The sequence below is a fragment of the Trachemys scripta genome, chromosome 5, assembly GCF_013100865.1.
Source record: "Trachemys scripta elegans isolate TJP31775 chromosome 5, CAS_Tse_1.0, whole genome shotgun sequence".
Lineage (NCBI taxonomy): Eukaryota > Metazoa > Chordata > Testudines > Emydidae > Trachemys > Trachemys scripta.
In genome coordinates this window covers 83,850,562-83,869,767 of record NC_048302.1, presented here as the reverse complement: position 1 = coordinate 83,869,767, position 19,206 = coordinate 83,850,562, and the positions used below count along the sequence as shown (strand labels likewise).

The window sequence follows — 19,206 nt, the reverse complement described above, 5'->3', positions numbered from 1 at the left end:
TGTGCGCTGTGTGAAGAAGAACTTCCTTTTATTTGTTTTAAACCTGCTGCCCATTAATTTCATTTGGTGGCCCCTAGTTCTTGTATTATGGAACAAGTAAATAACTTTTCCTTATTCACTTTCTCCATATCACTCAAGATTTTATATACCTCTAGCATATCCCCCTTAGTCTCCTCTTTTCTAAGCTGAAAAGTCCTAGCCCCTTTAATCTCTCCTCATATGGGACCCGTTCCAAACCCCTAATCATTTTAGTTGCCCTTCTCTGAACCTTTTCTAGTGCCAGTATATCTTTTTTGAAAGGATTTTAATAGAAATTTTTTCACAAAATTGTTAAATTTGAAAATTTTAAGAAACAAATCCAATATTTCCACAATGTACACAGCTACCTTCAAGGCAAAAATACTCAACAAAAACACAGTTATGTACAGTAGGCATAATTATGGAAATATAAAAATAACATTTGGAAAGCAAAAATAAATTAATAATTCTTTATGGCTCTGATAAGGTTAAAAGAAGCAACCACAAGGGGCTTAAATAAATGTTCATAATAGCAGAGATTACCTTTCATTAACATTGTGTCTTATTACAGCTAATAAGTGGTTGTTCTGCCTGGACCTTTACATACACAATTGCACAGCTCCTTTTCTTTGGAATTTTTTTAAATGTTCAAGGACAGTGCCTGTTCTTCATCTGATGAACAGATGTCATTTCAGACAGTGAGAAACACAGCCTCATCTGAATCTTTGCCACTGTCTTCACTAGGCAGGCAACAACCACCGCTTGGGGATCTGCAGCTCAAATCTTCCACACCTGACTCCTGATCACTGTTGGCTGAGAGGTCAGGATCAGAGCTTTTCAGGTTGTCCTGGGTCAGAATCAGGGCTGAGTCTTCTTCATCTCCTTGTGAAGGGCTCCGGGATGGGAATGATTTCACATTATTAATGTAATCCTGGGGTGTGTTAGCTATGCTGTTGTTAGAGGTAGAAAGCCCTAAGTGTGTGTTGTGGTCTTGTTGCTTAGAGTTTTCTTTTCTATTGTTTAACTGCACTTTTTTGAGATCTGCCAATCTCTGAAAGAGAAACAATATAGTTTATATATTACACACACATGCACGAGTTTCGGACCCAATTCTGCTTTTGCATACCTTGGTGATGGGCACAATGTAAATACTTAAGGTCAAAATCTGACTTACGCCCTTTGCAACTATTTATTTGACAATCAGAATTCTTCCCTCAACTGCAGTGGGGTTACACAGACCTTTAATCATGTCAGCCTTTATGCCATATGGGACCAAAAAAATTAACTTCTGTGGGAGTGTGTGTGTTTTGTGCAGGTACCAGGGCAAAATTTCACCCTATCCCCCAAAAAAACCCACTCCAGGCTTCTACAGATGTCAAAGGCAAAAAATTCCCATTGAGTTCAGTCCCAGAAACTCCCTCTGTGTTTGAAAAGCACACAGCAGATGGTAGGTGCCACCACTTTTTAAGTAATAGTATACATTTATGGATTATTCTTGCCATCTTGGTATTATCTATGCCTGACCTCCATTGCACATGTCCTGTAGAAAGGTGAACAAAAACTACCTATTTAGCTGAAATTCATCAAAGACTTCCCCAATAACTAGCCTTATTTAGAGAATATGAAGTCTGGGAAATCAGATCAAGTGTCTTTACCTGTTCTAAGACTTTCAGCTCTTCCTCTAACTGCTGAGTTTCTTCTTTCACTGCCATCAGGTAATCGGTAACTGACTGCCGGGGATGCATCCCCTTTTCAAAGCGGGTATACATACCACTCCAGAACCTGGAATTGATAGCAGGGACTATCAGAAGTGTTAAATGCAGACGGTATGCAGGAGTACACGGTCTTAAACATACGTAAGCACTTTACTGCATGATGTTAATTGAAAAACAGATTTACTACCACAAGATTATGTTTTACTACCTTTGATCATGTATGACTGACAATGAAAAAGAAGCAGAAGAATGTAAATCTATAGACTAATACTGGCATAAATCAATTATATACAATTTTAAGAAACATCAGGCTACATTTGATTTAGACCACAGCTTTGATCTAATCTGTCTGGAGTTCTGAGTGATAGTAATTCTTTTTTAAAAAAAAAAACTTTTAAACTTATTAAATGTATTTACTGTCAACAAAAATGTATGTTCTATCAAAATAAATACACACCTTTGCTAAGAAGAACAATAACTTAAGTTGTATTTTTTATTTGTTCTATACCCTTTATTTAAAAATACTATACCGCAGTAGTAGCTGCATCAAAATTAAGTTTGAAGCCAGCTTTCCATTATAAGTCCAATTTTAGCCCCTCTCCAGTTTTCCTCAAGAACAACTGGTCCTCCTGAAGTTTTGTATGCCACAGCTCATCTGAGCATAGTTTTTTTCTGGAAAGTTGGGTAAAAAATCAGAAGCGTCATCTAAAAGTTATGGTGTGAAATGTTACTTAAAAATTCATATTTAACAAAAATGTTTAACAACAAGAGCCAAAAAATATCTCAAGGATGAGTTTGTGTTTTGTTGGCCTGGCAGAAAAGTACTTTTTGGGTACTTGGTGTAGCTAACCATGACTCCACTGAAATCAACGGAGTTGTACCCATTTACACTTGCTCTAAATTTGACCCTAATGTTAAAAGACAAAACAACACATATTGGCACAGAGATGTCTCAATATGTGTTCACAAGGCAGTCTATGAAATACCCGACAGATTCATGGGGCCTGTTTCCACCTGCTGTATCACATGGGTAAAACAGTATTTTATTATGATGATTTCTTCTCAGATTGTCACTGTTCAATCATAGGTTTGATCCGGAGAGGTGCTGAGTGCCACAATTCTCAATGAAACTAATGAAATCTGCTGGTTCTGCTCAGATACTCTACATCTTTCAGAATTAGGTCCCAGATTGATTCAGGAAAGCATTTAGGGCTAGATCCACAAAAGCACTTGGATGTCTAACAGCCACTTTAGGTGCCTAAATCCAATATTTAGGCATCACTGAGATCCTCAAAACCCCCACATAGCTGCTGCCTAACCCTACAGGCATCTAAATTTCCACTGTTATAGTCCCCTAGGTATCTCAGTTTCTGACAGTGAACGTATGCATAGTTATCTCAGTCTGGGCACCAGACGCTTATCTCATCCCTAAACCCCACTGGGGGTCCTGCCCTGCCCCTCTCCCCTGCGGAGCCTGATCCAGTAAGTGTTCTCTGACCCCTAAACCCACACAAAATGCACAGAGGAAGACATGGCAGGGATGGTGCCTGCACCCACTCCCCCACCCCTTTTATAACTTTTAGCCCAGTGGTTAGCACATTCACCTAGGATGTGGGACACCTGGGTTCAACCTCCCCCCACCCCGCGATGTGGAGGCCTGATCTGAACTTGAGTCTCTTCCCCTCCCTGTATTAATTATTTATACACAGTGGAACAGCTCCAATAGGAGAGATTGCAAGAGACCCGACCGGATAACCCCATAGCTTAGCGATTAGGGCACTCTTGTGGGAAGGGGGGAAACCCAGCTTCAAATCCCTTCTCCCCATCATGCAGAGGGTAGAATTGAACTGAGGTCTCCCACATCCAGGGTGAGTACCCTAGCTACTGGACTAAAGGTTATAAGGGGGACTCCTCGTTTAGCATTTTCCAAAAACTGGCTTAGGTGTCATCTCCAGGTGTGTGTTTATGGCTGTGAATCCCAAAAGGAGGTAGGCATTTTCCTCCAACCCAGATTTACCTAACTCCCTTTGAGAGGCAGGGCTTAGAACATGCAGAATATGGATGGATTTAAGTACATGCTAAAGTGCATTCCTGAAAGGAGACCTTAACAACTGATTCTATGAAATCTTTGCAGGTTAGTGATACCAAGCTATTGTAGACTGCACTACAATTAATTTAAAGTAAGAGACCTGTAAAATAATAACCCAGGCTAAAAAAGAAGCCCTTAGGAAAGTGGAAGCAGCCTGGGGTTTTACAAGCCAGTTTCTGTGTATTTGCTCCTTAGCCATGCACCCATCTGCGTGATCTTGTGTGAATTGTTGACATAGTTCTCAGTTAAATAACTGTTCCTGTTAGCCTGCAACTGAAAAGTCAGCTCAGAGGAGGGTGTATGCCATAAGTATGTTTGGATAATTGTGTAATATCACTCCTCCCCTATTTTCTAATTCTCTGGTAACATGTGGCCAGCACCTGACTATCTACGTAAGTAGCTCAGCAGACAGATTAAGTAACAGACTTGAATTAAGAATTCATCTGTCTAGCCAAAGGGCTGGCAGAGCTGTTCCAGGTAGGGTGACCAGAGGGCAAGTGTGAAAAATCGGGACGGAGGTGAGGGTAGTAGGTGCCTATATAAGAAAAGGCCCCCAAAATCGGGACTGTCCCTATAAAATTAGGACATCTGGTCACCCTAGTTCTAGGAAATTTTTACCTAGTATTAAGTGGTTTCTTTTTTCTTTGCCAAACAATCTATGTTAATTTAGTTATGTCCCCCCTAACCCTATATTCATTAACACAAAAAGCTCAATCCTGCAAACCCTTATTCAAAGTAGTCGATTAAAGTCAATGGGATTACTCACATGAGTAAGTGTCTGCAGTATCAGGCCCATATTTTGGAAATCTCTTTTGCAAATATCGTTGTACCTAAAGGGACACTGACAGATTACAATTAGAGTTTTTAGTTAAACTGTTTTTTTAAACCTGGGTTACAAATGTGACCTAGAGTGTTAAACATGAAAGAATATTAACATTAATTCATTTTTAATCACTTAGGTTGTTTGTTTACATTTTAACATATCCTTTAGCTTGGAATATGAAAATATTCAATTGTACTTATAATAATTTTTAATCACTTTCAGTTTTCTTGTATTAGCAGCAAAATAGATTGTTATTTGAAAAAAACAATAGAAACATTTTGGATGATATTAGCCTCTATAGAAACTTGTAAATACCTAAAAATATGTGGGGCCTAAGTTACCCTCCCAGTGTTACCTAGAATTTAGCAGCAACATTGGACAGAGTATTTTATTTGCTTATTTACTGAGTACTTGTTTTAACAAATGTGAGTGAGATCCTATGATCTTTCTGAAACCACTTGTTTCACCTGTGATGCTGATTGACCCCGGGAATCAAAGATTCATCACAAAATCTGATATGGCAGAAATCTAGTACCCACAGTGGAACAAATGCCTATGCATGTAATAAGCACACACAACTATCAATGCAGTCTTAGTCACAAGCTTCTTTTGTAGCTAATCCAATGCTGTGACATAGTGTAGAGGCCCTGTCTGAGTATTGGCAGGCAGGGAGTTTACTCACTGTAGCTGGCACTGAATTTACCACTGTATCTATCAATGTACTAGAATAAAATATACAGTACAAGATTAAGTTCTGAGATGAGAAGTTTTGTTCTAATACACCCCACTAGTAACCTGCACTGTGCAATGGCAACAATAAGTGAAGTCACCTACTTGTACAAGAAATTGCAGGGAGCTGTCTGTGGGCGCAGTGTCCCCTGGGTCTGACTGTGGTCTTCTCTATACAGAGGATTCATGTAATCTGCACGATTCTTCCACAAATGAGCCCAAAGCGAATATGTTCGTTCTCGAATTCTGAGAAAGGATTTAAAAGAAAAATACATAAACTGCTTTCCAGAGGTGCAGGTATAGCTAGAGACTAGGGAAGACACTTCAGTGCTCTTTGCTGGTCACTACAATCAGCTTCAGAGCCTCTTAAGAAAATTACACAAATTATAGCTGTAGAATGTAGAGGCCCATTTTCCTTCATTGGATTTTAAAGGTAAAATCCAATGCACCTCTGAAAAGCCAGAGTAACTGGACGTGGAATGTATGGGGGTTGAGTAAATAAAAACGTAGCCTCCATTTCGGGACCCATGCCCAGGGCTTCTATGAGTTGAAACAGCAGCCACTGATCCTTTGTATCAGTTCTGTGTTGTGGCCACTGAATCAGTATATTCATGAATCCCCGGGCCTCTTCCACACCTCCTCGCTCTCCACCACTCTTCTTGGCCTTGCTGACCTACATGGGCCTGGTGCACAGACACTTCCTGCAGCATGTAATGGGTCAGGCACTCCACTGCAGCTACTTATTCAGTGATTAACCCTCCTCCCACAGAGGACTTCCACTGGTTCTCCACACCATGGGTGAATTTCAGCCACATGCAAGTGTGCTGACATTTCAAGTTGGCACCAGATTGCTGAGCAGCCACAGTAGCACTCTGTGCCAGATAATGGCGACTCTGCCTTTCCAGGGGGAATGGCCAGTTACCAGTGGGGCACCATTCCCTTACAGACTACAGGAGTTATGCCAAGTTCTACTTTTTTCTGTGGGTGGCTCACCGCAGGTTCTGGGGATCAGCAGTTTGTGCAGATACAATTTGAAACAGTTGTGTGCTGTGTGACATATGGTGCTAAAAAGAGGCACTGTAGATGTTGTGGCTCAGCCTGGAGCTTGGGCTCTGAAGCCCAGGAAGGAAGGTGAGCCCTTTGGAGGAATCACAGGTCTTGAACCTGGGTCTCCAGGCCACAGCCACCACATGGCAGCTTGCTGATACCAGCAGGGAGCGTGGGCTGCTGGACCCTAGCTCACCATAGGCACTGCCCACAAAGCTCCCAACTGGAGGAGATGTCCAGCCTCTTTGCGTGGCTCAGACTCACTATTTAAGCCAGAAGGAGACACAGGAAGTTGTCTGAGCAACTACAGGAATCCTTGGCTGGATGCTACGTTGGATTCTGCCTTCTTTCCTGATTCCTGCCTTCCTGTCCAGCTCCTAGTTCTTGCACTCCTGTCTTGCTCCAAGTCCCTGCTTCTATGCCCTGGCTCTAACCCTGGGCTTGATTCCTGACTCCGTCTCTGACCTATAGTTCCTGACCACTACTGCTCTGACCACTAGGTATGACTGCCTACATTCTGGTCTATAACACCCCTTACTGGGAGTAAGAGGCATAGAAGCAAACAGTCAAATGTAGGGACAGATTTTGTGGACTATGAACAATTTTTAAAAGCCTCAATCCTTCAACTTGAACTGACTCCTGAGGCTTACAGGAAAAGATTTCTGGGGCTGCAAAAGCACAATGAGATAACTTATATGGAAGTGTCAACCCAGAAGGGAGAGTACATCTGCAACCAGGGGAGCCACCAGATGATTTGTGTGCACTGGGTGGGTTAGAACAGTTTTATGGTGACCATCCACATGACCTTAAAATGGGACTAGTGGACAAGAAACCAGGAAATTTGTACTGCTGGTCAGTTCGTGGGATGAGTATGTGATGAACCCAAGAACTCCAGTACAATCAGAGAGTACAAAACTAACAGCGCAAGAGGTCAGTTCACTGTTTCCCCTGACCAGGATAACCAGGGTGTCACCAGCAGGAACCCCAGTTCCTTACCCAAAAGGAGTGGGTGGGACAGAGAGGAATCTGGCTCTGGGGAAACTTGAAGATTCAACCCTAGGAGGGGAAATGGATTTCTCATACATACATAGCTCTGGGATGTGAACAATCACACTGAGGAGTATGCCAAGGCTCAAGAAAGGCCCTAAATCCCTTTCCCACCTATAGATTATATACACAGCATTGCACATTACAGAAGCTCAACTTTTTTTTGTTAAATTATCTTGCCAGATAAAGGCAGGCAAGAATTGTACATTGCTACACTTTGTGGCATGCAAATTTATATAGACATTTTAATCTTTAATACAGACAAAATCTGCAAAACCCACATATACCTATGTAGTTAAAGAATAGAAAAATCATACTTCAGCTCTCGCCTCTCCTTCTGGCTGTTACACAGAAAGTTACCAAACTGGCAGGAATAGATATGATGTTGTATGTGGATCAGGAATCTTTCATTGAACTCAAAGGCACAAGGAAACTGTTCCATTAGCTGCCAAATGCACTCGATGAACTGATCAATAACTGGGGATATCTCTTTTGGATCTCCATCTAAATAGCCATACCTAAAATAATGCAAGATATTACCATTATAACCTGAAATCTAATAGGAATCCTTTATGAAAACTAGAGCACTACATGGTTGAAAAAAAATGCTTTGTGGGAGAGAGTTGAGTCATGGGTTTCATGGTGAATTTTTAGTCACATCACAAAATCAGGCAGGTGTGGAAACCTCTGTTCATAGAACCAAAGGAGTGCTGTGCTTGCCAGTCAGGAACAGAGCACACAGGAGAAGCTCTGTGGCGAAACTTCCAGAGTCCCCTGCTGTTTTATACCTGGTAATAGTGTGCGCTGCAAGTCTCTCACGTCCATGAACACCCTTAGTCTATGTACTATTAATTAGCACATCTCCAGGACAACCTTTGCTGAGAGACTTTTATGGTGCCCTCCCACCCACCCCTCCAAAAAACCCTCCAATCGTAGTTTAAGGCTGCCCTCTGTTGGTGGAATTCCTTGGGGAGAGCATCCTAGGGCACAGCTACATTCTGTTGTGTTAGCAGGTGTGCTTTGAACCGCTTCTCTATATAGAATTAGGTTTACTGGTGTTGTTCACACTGGATTACCTCAATTAAGAGGGGACTGAAAATATGTAATGCATACAGTTGAGACAATATGCTGTATGTTTGACCTTGACCTGTAAAAGAGGAAGTATCTTTAGTTGTTTGTTCTGTATCTAGTATATATAGGCCAACGGAGTAGGAAATCATAAAAATAATTTCTTCTAAATTAGAACCTGCCATTACTTAAATGCCTCAAAGAGGCATAGCAGTATCATTAAGGAGATTACAGTTATCAATGGTGATTGTATGCCTACAATATCTTGTAGAAATTATTATTAAAGATATTGTAGAATGTCATTTTAACCACTGAAACTCTTGCTGGAATCTTATAAGAACTTTATTCCAGTAAAAACTGCCTCTAATTATTGAATGTTATTTAATAACTGTCACTGTAGCATCAGCCTATAGAGAAATCAAGTAATATGACAATGAACCTTCAGCATAACTTTTGTGCTTTGAATGTTTTTCTAAGGACTTGACTTAACCCACAAAAGCAGGGAACACTAGACATATGTTCACATTATGGACAAAAAGCCTGCAAATTGTTTAATTAGCAAAAAAAGACAGTTGAGATTTGGAGGCATAATACAACTTGTCAAATCAGTACATTGTTTTATATTTCCTTTACTTGACGTACCTTTTGTTTTAATTTGATGGAATATTTGCCTATAGACTAGGAAAGAAGGACCCATTGCAGGAAGGATGGACTCCAGATAAAGCAAAATGGAACCAGACTGCTGACATGTACATTTAAAAACATTATAGAGGAATTTTTAAACAAGGGCTGGGGGAAAGTCGACAGGTACGTAGGAGCACATGGTTTGGACAGAGACATCACTACGAGAAGCTCTATTAATGGGGATTCTCTCTTTTCTAGTAAGGAGGAGAAGGTAGAAGTTGATAAAGCACAGGTAGGAACTGAAGAGAAACAGTCAAATGAAAAAGAGTCCCATTCAATTGTATCTCATAATGGCAAACAACTAAAAAGTAACAAATTTTATAAGTGCTTGTATACACATGCTAGAAGTCTAAATACTAAGATAGGTAAACTTAAGTGCCTGGTATTAAATGAGGATATTGATATAACACTAAAACTTTGTGGAATGATGATAATCAATAGGACACAGTGATACCAGGGTACAAAATATATAGGAATGACAGAGTAGGTTGGGAAGTGGCACTAGATGTAAAAGAAAGCATAGAGTCAAATATAGTAAAAAAACTTAAATGAATCAAACTGTACCATAGAATCTCTCTGGATAGAAATTTCATGCTTGAATAATAAGAGTATAGCAATAGGAATATACTACCAACCACTGGACCAGGATCGTGGTGGTGACTGTGAAATGCTCTGGGAAATTAGAGAAACTATAAAAATAGAAAACTCAATAATAATGGGGGATTTCAACTGTCCTCATACTGACTGAATATGTGTCACCTCAGGATGGGATGCAGAGATAAAGTTTCTAGACACCATAAATGACTGCTTCTTGGAGCAGCTAGTCCTGGGATGCACAAGGGGAGAGGTAGTTCTTTGATTTAATCTTAAGTGGAGCACAGGATCTGATCCAAGAGGTGAATATAGCTGAAGCACTTGGTAATAATGATCATAATATAACTAAATTTAACATCCTTGTGAGGGATGAAGAGATGGGAGGAAACACCAAAGAAGCAGCATTTAATTTCAGAAAGGGGAACTACACAAAAATGAGGAAGCTAGTTAAACAGAAAGTAAAAGGTATAGCAGGGGTAGGCAACCTTTCAGAAGTGGTGTGCCAAGTTCACTGTAATTTAAGGTTTTGCGTGCTGGTAATACATTTTAACGTTTTTAGAAGGTCTCTCTCTATAAATGTATATTATATAAATAAACTATTGCTGTATATAAAGTAAATAAGGTTTTTAAAATATTTAAGAAGCTTCATTTAAAATAAAATTAAAATGCAGATCTTATCAGTTTAGTGTGATCCTTGCCCTCGCTTTTCCTTGCTGAGTTTTCCAATGTGGGCTACAGCAGGGGGTGACTGAAGAGCGCTGGGTCGAGGCCAGGAGCAGATGGGCTGGCTGCCGGTACTCTAGGCTGGCAGTGGGCTGAGCGGGGCCGCTGGCCGGAACCCCAGACCAGCAGCGGGATGAGCCGCTCAGCCCACCGCCGCTCCGCTCAGTCCGCTGCTGGTCTGGGGTTCCAGCAGGGGTGAAAGTAACTTAAATTGATTACAGGTACTGTCATATTGCAACCCCCCTTGGGGGGAGGAGCTCAGGGGCTGGGGATGTGTGGAGGAGCACTCAGGGCAGGGGGTGGGGATGTGGATGATGTAGGAATCAGGGCTGGGAGCATGTGGGGGTGCAGGAGTCAGGGTTGGGTGGCAGGAGGGGCTCAGGGCAGGGGGCTGGGGTGTGTGTGTAGGGGGGGAAGTCCTGGAGGGACAGGGGTCTTGGGGTGGCCTGGGACAGTCCAGGTTGCAGCCAGGTTACCTGGATAGTGGATGGGTCCTTGCCCCACGCTGTTCCTGTTCCTGCCAAGGGAGCTGTGGGCCAGCTGTGTGGGGCCACTTCATGTGCAGGCAAATGGGGGGTGGCGGCAGAAGACCCCCTGGCCTGCCACTCCCTTCCCCTTTCCCCCGAGGGGCCACAGCTGCGCATGCCGCAGGGACGGCACGTGCCTGCACTGCCCTGGTATCCAGCCACAGTGGCGAGAGAGGGGCAGCAGGACAGGCTGGGACGCGGACACCTCCACCGCGCCTCCCGCCGGCCCCTTTCACTCGCCTGACTGCCTGCTGCTTAGTCCAGTGCACGGGGCCACCAGCACCAGCCTGCAGGAGAGTTCCAGCAACCAGCAGGACCCCAGCTGGGAGCGCCCCAGCATCGGCCAGCACCGCTCAGCCCCGTGCACACTCCGCCTTACTTTCACTTCTAGGTTCCGGCTGCCGGCCCCTTGCCAGCCGGGGTCCTGGCCGCCGGGACCCCAGCTGGCAAGGGGCCAGCAGTCGGAACCTAGAAGTGAAAGTAAGGCGGAGCGTGCACGGGGCTGAGCGGGGCCGGCATGCCATTAAAAATCGGCTCGTGTGCCACCTTTGGCAAGCATGCCGTAGGTTGCTGACCCCTGAGGTATAGTCTCAAAAGTGAAATGCCTGCAAGCTGCATGGAAACTTTTTAAAAACACCATAATAGAGGCTCAAATTAAATGGATACCCCAAATTAAAAAAAACAGTACAAGGACCAAAAAAGTGCCACTATGGCTATACAACAAAGTAAAAGAAGCTGTTAGGGGCCAAAAGGCATCCTTTAAAAATTGGAAATTAAATCCTACTGAGAAAAACAGAAAGGATCATAAACTCTAGCAAGTCAAGTAAAAATGTATAATTAGGCGGGCCAAAAAAGAATTTGAAGAGAAACTGGCAAAAGACTCAAAACCTAACAGCAAAAAAAAAAAAAAAAAAATTAAGTACACAAGGAGCAGGAAGCCTAACAAACAATCTGTGGGGGCACTGAATGATCAAAGTGCTACAGGAGCACTCCAGGAAGATAAAGCCATTGCAGAGAAGTTAAATGAACTCTTTGCATCTGTCTTTACTGCAGATGATATGTGGGAGATTCCCACACCTGAGCCATTCATTTTAGGTGACAAGTCTGAGGAATTGTCTCAGATTGAGGTGTCAATAGAGGAGGTTTTGGAACAAATTAATAAACTAAATAGTAATAAGTCACCAGGACCAGATGGTATTTACCCAAGAGTTCTGTAGGAACTCAAATATGAAATTGGAAAACTACTAAGTGTGGTATGTAACCTGTCACTTAAATGAGCTTCTGTGCCAGATGACTGGAGGACAGCTAATGTGATGCCAATTTTAAAAAAAGGCTTCATAGGTAATTCTGGTAATTACAGGCTGGTAAACTCAACTTCAGTACCAGGTAAACTGGTTGAAATTATAGTAAAGAATAAAATTATCACACACATAGATGACCACGATTTGTTGGGGAAGAGTCAACAGAGCAGGAATAAGTGGTCAGTTTTCACAATGGAAAGCGGTAAAGAGTGGTGTCTGCCAGGGATCTGTACTGGGACCAATGCTGTTCAACATCTTAATAAATGATCTGGCAAAAGTGGTAAACAGTGAGGTAACAACATTTGTAGGTAATCCAAAATTACTCAAGATAGCAGTCTGCTTTGGGGTTAACTAAGAGTTACAACAGGATCCCACAAAACTGAGTGATGGGGCAACAAAATGGCAGATGAAATTCAATATTGATAAACGTTAAAGTAATACACATTGGAAAACATAATCCCAACTATACATATAAAATGATGGGATCTAAATTAGCTGTTACCACTCTAGAAAGAGATCTTGGAGTCATTGTGGATAGTTCTCTGAAAACATCTGCTCAATGTGCAGCAGCAGTTACAAAAGCTAACAAAATGTTAGGAACCATTAGTAAAGGGATGGATGGATGGATGGATGGATAAGAATTGGAGGAGGACAACAAAAATGATTAAGGGTATGGAACAGCTTCCCTATGAGGAGAGATTAATAAAACTGGGACTTTTCAGCTTGGAAAAGAGACAACTGAGGGGAAATTTGATATTATGAATGGTGTGGAGAAAGTGAATAAGGAAGTGTTATTTGCACCTTCACATAACACAAGAACCAGGGGTCACTCAATGAAATTAATAGGCTGCTGGTTTAAAGCAAACAAAAGAAAGTACTTCACACAACTCACAGTCAACCTGTGGAACTCATTGCCAGGGGAATATTGTGAAGGCCAAAACTATAACGGGATTCAAAAAAGAATTAGATAAGTTCATGAAGGATAGGTTCACCAATGGCTATTAGCCAAGATGGTCATTGATACAACCCCATGCTCTGGGTATCTCTAGTATGTGACTGCCAGCAGCTGGGAGTGGACAACAGGAGATGGATCACTTGATGATTACCTGTTCTGTTCATTCCCTCTGAAGCACCTGGCATTGGCCACCATCGGAAGACAGGATACTGGGCTAGATGGACCATTGGTCTGACCCAGTGTGGCCGTTCTTATGATATTTGGAGGCATAAAACAATTTGTAAAATCAATACATTTTATATTCCCTTTACTTGAAATATGTTTTGTTTTAATTTGACAGAATATTTGCCTATAGACTGAGTAGCTCTCAGATCACAGATCCTTGATGTCAACTGCACTTAAGCACATGCCTAAAGTTAAGTGCTGTCCTGAGTAGGGATGCTTTCCTGATCTGGGCCTTAATTCTGCATGAGTGAAATCCTGTCTCCTACTGAAGTCAATGGCAGAACTCCTATTGACTACAATAGAAATTTCTCTCCAAAATAAATGCTTCAATGGTAAAAGTAAGCACAAGACAAGCATCCAATATACTCAATAGTAAACAATGGGGAAAGAATGGTAAAAAAAATAACATTTCAATTTTATTTTCCAATAAATAATGAAAAAAAGTTATGAGGAATAACTTGAGGGCATCATGTTAGTTTACTTTCTCATTGCCATTTGAAAATCAAATTAAAATAGCACCAGCAGAGAGCTGACCCTACCTTATGAAAAAAGTGTATATTGAAAACAAACCTGAGAGTACCCTTACCTGTGATTAAATTTGTGCCCAAAGGAAACCCAATCTTTTTCAATTAATACCTAAAATGAGAAAAGTGCACTTAAGTGTCATGTAATGGAATCAAGATTAATTTTTAGAGCAAGCAAAAGAATGATGGAAATGAGCACTGCTGTATTTCAACAAAGCTTGATTCCGAATGACCACCTATCATTTTTTATTAAACTCTACAAGCCTTGTAAACCTATCTTTGCAGGAATGACCATAAGGTTGGTAAACATTCGTGCATACTCTGCCAGAGCCAATTTGTACATCGGTCTCCTTGTTGAAAAGGAACAGATTTCAAATGTGTTTTCCCCAAACCGACCCCTGATTTGCACCCAATTTTGATAGGCAAAACTTCAGTGCCCATCTTTGAAAATTTTATCCTAAATATAAACTTATGCCCCCAAAACAACATCTTGGGCAACAAAACAGTTTTTTTGTCATGGTTCAAAAAACAAAGACGGACTGCACTTGATGGAACCAAATGTTTGATGTTAATTTGGATAATTTGGCGTTGATAATTTGAACCACTTTGTTTTTTTTAAAACTTTCTACTTAAGAAAAAAAGACATTTTTAAGAAAAAGGTTATTTTCTCTACACACACAAAGAACATTAGTGTTAATACTGTGCACATGATGTCATAGAACATTTACGCCCTCTGTAAAATAGGCTTGCTTACCATAAATCCCTTTATAGTTCGGTAAAATGGATCTAATAGAAGGCTTGCTACAGAGCAAACCTGAGCTGTTCTGTCCCAGCCATCTGAGCAATGAACAAGAACACTCACACCTTCCTCTGCCACAGCCTAAAAATACAGAAAGATTCACAGAAGTAGTAAATAAGGTTATGGCAATGAGTAACAGTAGAGATGCACGCTAGTCAAAATGGTTTAGGGTGCTAGCCTAGCATGGGGCAGGCCTGGGTTCAGAAGGCCTGCACTGCTACAGACTTCCTGTGTAAGCCAAGGCCCAGGTCATCAAAAGCTTTTTAGGTGCCTAACTCCTATTGATTTCAAATGAGCCTCTCTGTGCCTCAATTTCTCTATCTATAAAATGGGGATAGCAACTCTTCCCTACCTGAGAGGTATATTGTGAGGGTAATTGCATTAAAGAATGTGAGGTACTCAGATACCATGGTAACAGTGGATATGTAAGTACCTAAGGTATCTAGACTGATAGCAGTAGTATCTCCATCTGAAAAATAGCTTCCTCAGTTCAAGGACCTTACTAAACACAAGAGTATCAGACCACAAAGCACATAGAGGGACTTCAGAGGAAGCCTGTGTTTATGATACATGTCCATATTCGATATGCAAGATTTGAAGTCTGTAATCTTCATTTACATTATCAGGAAGAGAGCTGTTTCATGCATAGTATAAGTGATGTATACAAGGAAGGGGTTATGTTTAGTAAACCTGAGAGATCCTTTTGGGGAAGTTAGATCTCATTGTGGATTAAAAGGATTTATTTTAAATAAGGCTGTTGCCCTTTTTTGTTTCTTTATGATTTCTAAAGAAAGCTGTACTTAAATCTCAATGGAGAAAAATAAAATGAGTTAAGAAAGATAGTATCTAAACAAATAAACTCTTGAAAACTTTAAATGGAAGTGGAACAATGACTAATAATGAATCACCAATGTTTATTTTAGGAGGCAGATAATGGAATCATGTGGGCAAAATGCCAATATTTAACATTCAGCAAGGGTAAAAATCTGGATACTAGAGACTAGCCAGAAATAGAGCAAAAATTCCAAGTAGCTTTTTATCCAGGATCCAAAATTATACAAGTAGATCTGCATTCCAAAACAGAGAGAAACAGGAAGATGGTGGGCACATATGCAACAAAAATAAAGATGATTTGCAGACATTACTTAAACTCGCCAGTAGGGGAAAGATGGCAAGTGCTGAGGTGAATGAGTGAAATCCTGACAGCAGTGGAGTCAATGGCAAAATGCCAATTGACTTTAGTGGGGCCAAAACTTCACCTACTGAATTCTACTATAGATAGACAAACACGTATATCTAGCCTGTTTTGGGGATAAAACAGACAGTTACAGCTGCATATGGGAAAGGCAGAAGCAAAGCAAGAAAGAGAACTCTGATAGTTACTGAGTGTCAGCAAAAACATGAGAGTGGGCACATCATTTAAAAAAAATAGTCACGTAAACACTTATATATTAATTACCACTAGAAGAGCAAAAATGAGAGAGCTGGAGTGTCTGACATTAGGAAGACCTACAAGTAGTTGACATTTCAGAAACATGAGGCGTATGCGATTATCAAAGGGATAGCATAATTCCTATTCACTAAAAAACAATAGGCAGGGGAATAGCATTAAACACAAGATACTACGGACTAACAAAATAAAATTTCTGAGTAGAATACCATGAAGTAGAACTGCTCTAGCCAGAAACACCAGGTCTTTACAATAAAATACACTAGTTGGGACAGTAATAACAGCCTCAAAAGTAGAACAGTGACAGTAAATGCAAAATACTGGGATAAATAATTTCTCAGAACTATAAGCAACTGCTTCTTGGGACAAATAGGTAAGTATGCAGAGAAGAGGCTTCTCATGAATTAGACATTGGTAACAGAGAGACAAGGTGGGTGAGGTAATATTTTTTATTTGACCACCTTCTATTGGCAAGAGAGATAAGCTTTCAAACCTTCAGGACTGGGAAACTTAGAGTGTGACAGATAAATACAAAATGGAACAGATTGTTTCGTTAACACTGTTTAGTTAAAACAATGAGGAATCCTTGTGGCACCTTAGAGACTAACAAATTTATTTGGGCATAAGCTTTTGTGGGTTATAACCCACTTCATCAGATGTATGGAGTGAAAAATACAGTAGGCAGGTATAAATACACAGCACATGAAAAGATGGTGGCTGGGTCACTAGAAAAAGTAATTTTCCCTCTGTTGATACTCACACCTTCTTGTCAACTGTTGGAAATGCGCCACATCCAGCCTGACTGAATTGGCCTCGTTAGCACTGACCCCCTACTTGGTAAGGCAACTCCCATCTTTTCATGTGCGGTATATTTATACCTGCCTATTGTATTTTTCACTCCATGCATCCGATGAAGTGGGTTCTAGCCCACGAAAACTTATGCCCAAATACATTTGTTAGTCTCTAAGGTGCCACAAGGACTCCTTGTTGTTTTTGCCGATACAGACTAATATGGCTACCCCTTTGAAAACTGTTTAGTTAAGTAAGTTAATACTAGGAGCATAAATTCATAACTTTGCTAGACACTAAAAATCATGGACTGAATAGAGAAACTGGATTTATGGCTTATTACAACAGTCTATAACCCACTAACACTACTACCCTCCCCACCAGATGCTTTCCCCACTCCCACAAGCTTTCTGCCCTATGACTGGAGGAGAGTTAACAGGCCACTTATCTTGAATGGTCCCTTGAAATATGTGTTAACTGCTTAGGCGGGCCGGGCTGGTTTGTTTACCTGCCGCGTCGGCAGGTTCAGCTGATCTCAACTCCCACTGGCCACAGTTTGCCATTCCAGGCCAATGGGGGCTGTGGGAAGCGGTGTGGGCCAAGGGATGTGCTAGCCGCTGCTTCACACAGCCCCAATTGGCCTGGAGCGGTGAGCTGCGGCCAGAGGGAGCTGCGATCGGCTGAACCTGCTGATGTGGCATGTAAAGAAACTGGCCCGGCCTGCCAGGGGGCTTACTCTGGTGGGCCATGTGCCAAAGGTTGCTAATCCCTGGCTTAGAGCATCTTCACCAGAAGCGCTACGCAGCTGCATCAGTGGAAGTTTGTACTGTAGACCTGCCCTCTGAGTAAGTTTCCCAGACCTGAAGAAGAGCTCTGTGTAAGCTTGAAAGCTTGTCTCTCTCTCACAAACAGAAGTTGGTCCAATAAAAGATATTACCTTACCTGCCTTGTCTCTCTAATATCCTGGGACCGACATGGTCACAACACTGCATACTGTAACTTTGGTAACATACAGGAGTTGGTTCAGGCGACAAATGAAGTTGAGCCATTAAATATGTGGGACCAGAGTATAATTAAGATTGACATGTGTGCACAGGAACAATCATACCTAGATGTAGTGCTGCAACACTTAACTTGCAACAAGGGGAACTTAAGGAGAAACAGGTTTAGCAACTGTCTGCAGGGAAAAGTTAGGAAATTAAGATATACAACATTGGTTAGTGGAGGCAGCACTGCAATTCAGGTAATTAGCGCACAAGAATAGAAGGGAATAAAACACTAATTTACAAGCAAAGTGTCCAAATGACAACTTTTGCCACACTAAAAATTGTCTCTTCTCCCATCACAGAAACATTACACATTTAGGGCCAGATTATTTTCTAGTGTAACTTCATCTAAGTCAATGGAGTTTCACCAGCAGTGACTCTGGCCCTCAGTTTTCTGCATCAGGTCAATCAGTTTTGATTTAGTTTTACATAATTTACCTTTGCAATGAAGATGCCCGCATCCATGATGGCTTTGATGTGTTTTAGCCAGCCAGAATTCTCCAGGCCCCACAGGAAGTCACTCATAGAAGGGGACTTCAGCTCACAAACTGCAAAGTAAGTCACGTTTTTAATGCACAACATAACATTTTAACTCGTAGGTTCCGACTTACTATTCAATCTAAGTATTGATACGTTTGCAGATTCTCTGCATAAAACAGACATATTCTGAAATGGAAAGATTACTTTTAAGTATATTTAAGGTTCTATACAGCATGTATGAAAGCATAAATTAAAGGGACAGCGCTGAGTGAAATTTGGCCCAATGTGTAAAAAAAAAGTTGTTAAAAAAAAAGTAGGTTTTACAAAACTTATAAGAGAAATGCTTCTTTTAAAAGATTCCCACGCAGTACTTTGGAATTTATATAAATATTTCTTCTGTGGTGCAGGTTTTCCATACGCATAACCATTTTAACAGTAGCAATGAAATCCATGATAGTGGGGAAGGGTGATCCTGTGATTAATTATCAGAAGTTGGAGTCAAGAGGATTGTGGTTTCCCCCCCAGCTTTGCCACAGATTTCATGTGTGACCTTGGCCAAGTCCTGCAGGATAA

The 19,206-nt window shown here is 41.2% G+C and overlaps 1 protein-coding gene across 1 annotated transcript in view; it reads right to left on the bottom strand.

The window, feature by feature from the left end:
- Positions 1 to 277: 277 nt before the first annotated feature.
- MTMR7 (myotubularin related protein 7) overlaps positions 278 to 19,206 on the bottom strand; it is a 96,415-nt gene continuing 77,486 nt past the window's right edge. The window contains exons 7-13 of the mRNA XM_034772523.1: positions 18,592 to 18,701; positions 14,824 to 14,949; positions 14,132 to 14,181; positions 7,786 to 7,986; positions 5,480 to 5,620; positions 1,674 to 1,800; positions 278 to 1,069 (exon numbers count right to left, since the gene is read on the bottom strand). Of these exons, the coding sequence (XP_034628414.1) occupies positions 710 to 1,069; positions 1,674 to 1,800; positions 5,480 to 5,620; positions 7,786 to 7,986; positions 14,132 to 14,181; positions 14,824 to 14,949; positions 18,592 to 18,701 (1,115 nt within the window). The 3' untranslated portion in view covers positions 278 to 709. The remainder of the gene's footprint in view (positions 1,070 to 1,673; positions 1,801 to 5,479; positions 5,621 to 7,785; positions 7,987 to 14,131; positions 14,182 to 14,823; positions 14,950 to 18,591; positions 18,702 to 19,206) is intronic.